Below are 7,269 nucleotides of genomic sequence, written 5' to 3' on the forward strand. Positions count from 1 at the left end.
TCTCTGTGGTGTTATTTAGTTTGATTTGGGTTTTTTTAGGGAAATAGCAGAAATTAATACCAAAATTTGAATAGAATTATACTAGGTACATGTTAAATTGTCTACCAACCTGCAACATCACAAACCCTGTGACATTTGACATTCTCTTCATCAGGTGCCAGATCTGGTGGTTTCCGATTTCAAGTATCGGACGGTCTTCATAATACCCTTCAACAGATCTTCACCATCACAGCCCAGCCTCTCCTTCTATCTATCGTGAACAATACCGAACTCATGGTCAAACCTGGGACCCTTCAACCAATCACAGCAAAGCTTCTAAAAGTTATAACCAATGAGAATCCAGTGACTCACCTCAGCCACCCAATAACTTATGTGGTCACAGCAGTACCTTCATATGGAAAACTTGTAAAAGTCCTCTCTAAAGAGGCAGTTACAAATACTTTCAGTTTTAAAGAAGTCATGACATTCACACAGATGGATATTGATGACGGACTGATTGCATACAAGCACAAAAATATCAGCGGGTCTCAGAACCCTCAGCGAGATGTCATTACTTTTGATGTTTTCCTTTCTCTCTCCCAAAATTTAACTGATGTTAATTTTCACATATTTTTGGGTGACAAAGCTCAAAGCACACCTCCACCCACAACATTCCTATTCACGACTGCTCTCCTAACCGCCTCTCAAGATGCTCAAACAGAACCGGCCATGTTAGCAAATGTCGAAGTGGAGGAAGGAGAATCAGTGAACATTACTCTGAGGGATCTTATTTCAGCAACTGGAGTAGAAGAAGCAGAAAATACTAGAATTGAGTTCAACATCACATCCATGCCATCTCACGGATCACTTGTCATCGGTGAGCAGGAGCTACGGAAATTTTCAACTTTCAGAGCTGCCGAAGTCGAAGAGGACGGAATCGTTTACAACCACGACGACTCCGAAGAGAGAGGTGACTCCTTTAATTTTACTGTCAAGGTGTCGTCTCTGATCGACAGTTCTTTTCGGGTCATATCTTCCACTTCGACTCAATTTGTGGTCAGCATCATCCCCGTGAATGATCACAACTTTAAATTTTTAACGCCATACCTGAGGATGAACGTGATTCAAGGAGCAGAAGTATTACTTACACCCAAAGTTTTAAATGTGGAGGATAGAGACAATTTCCCATCAGAGATTGTCTATCACCTCTTCAGCCAACCTTCAAATGGTGAGCTGGTTTCGGCGGAGGATCCCACCTCTCTCCTTGAGACATTTTCTCAGGAGAATGTTAACCAGGGAAGAGTTTTGTACAAACATAACGGAGGAGAGAGGACCGGCGCTTTCCTGTTTAGGGTAACGGACGGTTCTCATATGCAAATGAGACAGTTTTACATTACGGTCACTCACAGAGCACTGTATGTCACCATGTTAGATAGCATTGCATTGAGGCAGGGTGCGTCCACAGTGACCATAAAAAGTGACCTATTCAATATAACTTCCAATAGCGAGGTTGCTGGAAAAGTGCATTATAATATTACTTTGCCCCCTTTGTTTGGGCGTATTTCGCTGAATGGATCTGAAGTAGCTAGTTTCTCGCATTCTGATATCTCTCAAAACATGGTAACATACACACAGCTTGACTTTGGGTCTTCGCAAGATCATTTTACCATGATAGCGTATGACGACTATGCTACATCTGACCAAATTAATTTGACAGTCGCTGTACGACCTCAGGTATTTAGCGAGCAGATTTCTGCCCACAGTGGCTCACAAGTCAGTCTTACCACTGTGGAACTCAATGCTACATTGTTAGCTGCAGTGGTATCTGGTGATATCTTTGTGGAAGTTCTGTCTGAAGGATCACACACCAAATTAGTTGACAATCGTACTTTGGAGACGCTGACAAAATTTAATTATTCCAGTTTGAGCCAAAATGAAATTGCCATACTTATCGATCATGTTGAAATAGCCGAGAATGAAACCTTGGTAGACCTGATAACTCTCAACATCTCTGCCGCACAAACTCAGTCAGTTACGGTAACACTGGTGATAAATGTGTCTGCCGCACTGATGGATCCAACAACCATACCGCCTCAATTAACAACAGAGAAAAATATAATACCTCCTTTGCCAGCTGTGGAGAGGAACCGAACAAACTTTATTGACACGTTTGGTTTCCCTATTACAAAAAAGGAACCAACCACACCTCATACTACTCCAATTGGTGCTGCGGCACGAAGGAAAGCGGTAGGCGGAGTTAACTTTATCCTAATTTTAGTCCCTTTGATGGTGTTGATGATAATAATTGTCGCAGTGGTTCTGTTCCTCGTCTTCAGAAGACAGAACTCTCATAAAAATACAGAAGAAAAGCCAAAGCCTGTCAATGGTGACACTAAAGAGGTGGAGAAGCCGCCTATCGTGGCTAGGCCTGTAGCCACATCATACCTTCCACACGTAAGTGTCATTGCCAACCCTAACGCAGGAACTGATCAAAATCACTTAGCAACGCAGCCAATCATCAGCCGATCAGTACAGAGCCCTCTTGTACCAGAGGTTAAAGTCACTCCTTTAGGAAGACCACCGTCTCCAAAGAATTCCTACGCCAGTTTGACATCGAATGGGTCTGTCAACGGTGGTACCTTAGGTTACAATTGGCAGACTTGTGATCCAGATTTGGTGGATCACTTAAAACAGTCAAACCCTTCATTACAGAGAAGTCAGTACTGGGTTTGAAGGAAACAAATATCAGAAGTCATTGATTTTGCTTAAAGGAGGTCGTACCTCGAGTGAAGTTTGTGCTGATCCACCTTCTTCGTTGGCATAACACAAAGTCTCTTCCTCCTCCCACTTCTGCTTTTGAAACAGCGTTACAACACAGAATGTTATGCTTACATTCCAGACTACATTTACAAGGTTTGATTATTCAGCAGTTAATAACATGACTATGTAATGAGTTGTTGTTCAGTTCCAGATTGAATGATACATAAAAGAATGAGTGATTCATAGGACAGATTGAGGATAGTACCTACTGAGATGCAATACAGCTTGTATGAAACGGGAATGTTTTGCTTACACCATTGATTTCGTGACAAGTCAGGAAAATTTGGCCAAAACAGAAATGCAGACATGTTCTATGAAACAAGCCAGGAAATTTTGTAAATTTTACCAGTGAAAAATTGTGAAATTTATCAACAAGAGAGTGTGAGAACCATACATCACACTTAGTGCTGTATTTAGAATTTGTGATGCATTGGATATATAATATGTATTGTCAGTCGTTGCTAGGTTAACAGGTGCATAGAAGTATGAGGAATTCCTTGACCAGATCTACAGCAAGATAGCAGTAGCCATGAAGAAACGATTACCGTTCCTATATTTAGCACAGTGAAAATAAATTTTTGTGCATTTCACAAAGTATTTGATACTCTGATCTACAACTTATTGAAATTGAAAAGTTATTTCTTTATTTGTGGAACTTATTCTATCAAAAACTTCACAACTTGATTGAAATCAGTATATGTGGATGTAGTGTAGATTATCTATTGTTGGAAACTCTTCTTCCATTCTCGGATTTTTCTTGTCCTTTGTTAGAATTAAACATTTTGGACATTTTATTAGACTAGCAGTTTCTCTGCCTGAATTGAAAGCAAAGAGAAAGACAATCTTAAAGTGGGAGAGAGATAAGAATGAAACCACTTCTGTGGTTTGATGGTTTAGTTATCCATGCTGTTAAACAGACTGAAATGTAGTAATAGATAGGGAGGAATGAAAGGGTTTGACAGTACTTTATCAGGGGTAGAGGGGAAATTGGTGAACGTACAGAAATTTAAGTCCAGGAGAAGAGCTATTTTATTGCAATGTGTAAGTAATGCCAAATATTTTATCCTTACGAGACAATTGCACTATCTTTTGGTATGGATTGAATGAAATATTTCCTTTGGAATTTTGCAAATGGGTATGTTTACTTTCATTTTGGTGAGAACTGGTCAGTCACAAGTATAACATTAATAATGTTGGCTATATAATGGTTAGATGGGTAAAATGTTTCAGGCGTGAGATTTATGGTTAATTCTGTTCCTTGAGCTTCAGATCCCAATTTGTATGCCAGAAAATTGAAAGCATTCTCCTTCAATGTTTACAGTATCTTCTAATTCACACCCCTTTCTCGTTGTAGATTTTATTCACAAAGGCTGTAAAATTTTGAACATTTGAGTCTGTGTTTTGAAGACAAATTCTTTGAAATGTATCATAGGAAGTTTGGTATTCATTAGTATTAGAGTGCAATATTTATACCTAAATTTAGTAGGTTTTCTTAACTTTTATTGCTTCTCTCGTTAGTTCTCTTTCTTTCTCAAAGTTTGAAGCTCTTTTCCTAGCTCGGGTATCTGTTCTACGACACTTGTCAAACTTGTACTGCAACCCCATTTATTACTCTAAAACATTAAAAAAAAAAGGCTACTACACCAGTTAGCAATATCTTTAGTTTCTTATCTTCACTATAATAAATTATTCTCTATCCGATATCCTTGGATAATACAACCAACATCCATGTGAGGTTATCTGTAATTTAGTAATTGCTTTCCTGGTGGTAGCGTTAGTGTCAGAAGGGAGAAAGTGAATTGATGAGGAGATGGAGGTGGTGATGAACTAAGTAATGGTATCTGTCATCCTCTTGTGCCAAAATGAGAAGGAGCTATTTGTCTTTGAGTATACAAATAATACTGTACATCATGTACATACAAACTTGTCCAAGGATAACACAATTGCCATTTTCAGTGTTGAAGAGGATCAGTTTTTCTAACCCCTGCTTGGTGTTCTGCCCCATAGCTCATCCAGGTTTATCCATTCCCCCCTGTTCATTCATTGGTCACCTAGGTACGTTGTCACGATAGTGCTTAAGCCATTACCACTTGCATGTTGCCACAAAAGTGGACACACGGGTGGGATAAAAACAACATTTTGTAACACTGGTTTGTACAGTGTATCATATTGCTGTATACTTTTGAACCTGATTTAATTTGTTTGAAGTACGTGTTATGTCAGAGATATGAATAATATTTTATTGCTCTTTTCTAATTTTATTTTTAAAAATATGAAAATTATACTTTAATTTGACAACATCCATTTGGAAGTTTTGGGGATCTTCTTGTATTATGGTGAAAAAAGCCCATAAAATTTCTCCAAAATATTGCACTCATAAGTAATAAGATATTGATGGGTATCAATGAACATATCTGCTACTCTCAAGTCTTATTTCTATCTTGTATTCATTAACTGATGTTATAATACTGGTTTTGACTTTTAATATGTGTATGAAATGAAACAAAACAAAATGCTTTAGGACTGTTCACTTAGATTTTTTGCAGTTGTAGTGCCTGCAGGCATCATTAAACAATTTATTGGCAAAAAAGGCCATGATTGCATGTTTCATTACTGGATAGTTCTTGGTGGGTCTAAACTGAATGAATGTGTTACCCATTATGTCTGGGTCAGGGAGGTGACGATGAAATAGATTTATGTAATAAACATCAATTTTAGTCATAATGTTAATGTTTTTACATGGGGAAGTAGTTCATTTATGATAGACGGTTGTTGAAGTGAGTTGAAATGATGGTAGCTGTATTCAGAATGTAATGCCTTAACTATGAGAGCTGGACTCCAACTATTGTAAATAACCTAATTATTCTTTGCCTTTTAATAGGAAGGTTCATCGTATTCTTTTAGCAGGGAATTTATTTTACATTGCATTATGTATGTATACTCATTGGTACTTTAAGGATTTTTTTTTCATTGTTTTACCAGAATATTCATTGGTCATTCATTTTTGTCATTCATTTTTGGGATTATTCATGCCACAGTGGCATAAAGCAAGAGGAGGAATTTGAGTAGGGGGGGGGGGAGGGGGTAAAAAATGTTGTCCACAAACCTTAATTTACTACAGTATGAATGTGTCGTATCCATCATGACACGTGGGAGGGGGTGAGGGGAGGAGAAGGACTACTGGAGGTTTAACGTAAATAGTGGGAATCTAGTTCCTCGTCAAACCTTTTTTTTTTAGAAGCATCATGCTCTGAAGGGAACTACTTGCCTCGTATATAGTTTGATATTATTATATTTATGATATAATTACACTTGAAGCATCAAAAGATAGTACTCATGTTACTCAGCTGTCCTGTTTTTCTGATTCATGTAGACCTGTATTTGATTGTCATTTTTTTTGGTTTATAGTACTCTACTGTTTTGTTGTACCTTGTTACTATTCATTTAATTTGGTGCTGTTCTCAAAATCATTCACTTTTTTTGTGCTGTTCCCATTGACTGCCAGTCTCATCCACTCTGTTTTATATTTTTAATCGTATTTTTTGTCTTAAACTCTTCCTTAAGAGTGTATTTATTTTCTTCCTTATTATGTACATTGCATATTTATTTTTATTGGATGCAAGTAAACTATAAATAAAGAAAATTTGCTGAAAGCTTTTACAGGTTAGTGTCAGTGCTTATAGTTTCTTCATCTTTCTTTCATTCTGTGCCATGCGATGGTTATAGTTGTGTAGGCCTACTATTGAAAAACTCTTGTCCTACTTAGTATAGACAAAAGTAGAACAACTACAAAGTGACTGAATATAGCAAAGCAATGAATAAAATAAAATGTAGGCCTAATAATAATAAATAATAATAATTATGTAGATTTATATAGCGCCACCCCAGGAAACGAGTAACAGCCAATGAATCTATAGCTTGAACTTATCACATCACAAATATTATTACATCCCATCTACCATGCACAGTCACTTTTTAGTGCCTCCTCCCTCCATCGCCCCACCTACCCACTCGATAACCCAACCCACTCACCCATGTCATCACAAATGGTAGCTCACTGCATGTGTGGTACCACAATTAATTGCTCCCATTGCCTTACAACTAAGCTCAACACTTTCCAAGGCCACTAGGGCATAGAAATTTTCAACTGACATGTTTTCATACCAACCATGTGATAGCTGATGTCTTGGGCTATCATAAAACATTTAACTTTTGCCACCAAGAGCATTATTAGCTAGAACGTTAGCATGGTGCTTCCCAACCCATCTGTCAGGTCTCGCTGCTACGGAATCTTGTTTCACCCGGGATTTCAAAAATGTCCAAAATCACCTTCAATCGTCCAGACTTTTTGACCATCAGAAGTTTATTTTATACTCTTTAACATCCAAGCAAAGAAAAGAATGAAGATGATGATGACTCAAAAATTGCCTAAAAGACTCACTACAGTAGGTCACTTTCGGACTACTTTCC

The 7,269-nt window shown here is 37.8% G+C and overlaps 1 protein-coding gene across 1 annotated transcript in view; it reads left to right on the top strand.

Annotated features, from left to right (window-relative positions):
- LOC139978353 (chondroitin sulfate proteoglycan 4-like) overlaps nucleotides 1–6,459 on the top strand; it is a 33,215-nt gene extending 26,756 nt beyond the window's left edge. The window contains exon 3 of the mRNA XM_071988485.1: nucleotides 155–6,459. Within this exon, the coding sequence (XP_071844586.1) occupies nucleotides 155–2,712 (2,558 nt within the window). The 3' untranslated portion in view covers nucleotides 2,713–6,459. The remainder of the gene's footprint in view (nucleotides 1–154) is intronic.
- The last annotated feature ends 810 nt before the right edge of the window (nucleotides 6,460–7,269 follow it).

This window comes from Apostichopus japonicus, chromosome 13 (assembly GCF_037975245.1).
Source record: "Apostichopus japonicus isolate 1M-3 chromosome 13, ASM3797524v1, whole genome shotgun sequence".
Taxonomy (NCBI): domain Eukaryota; kingdom Metazoa; phylum Echinodermata; class Holothuroidea; order Aspidochirotida; family Stichopodidae; genus Apostichopus; species Apostichopus japonicus.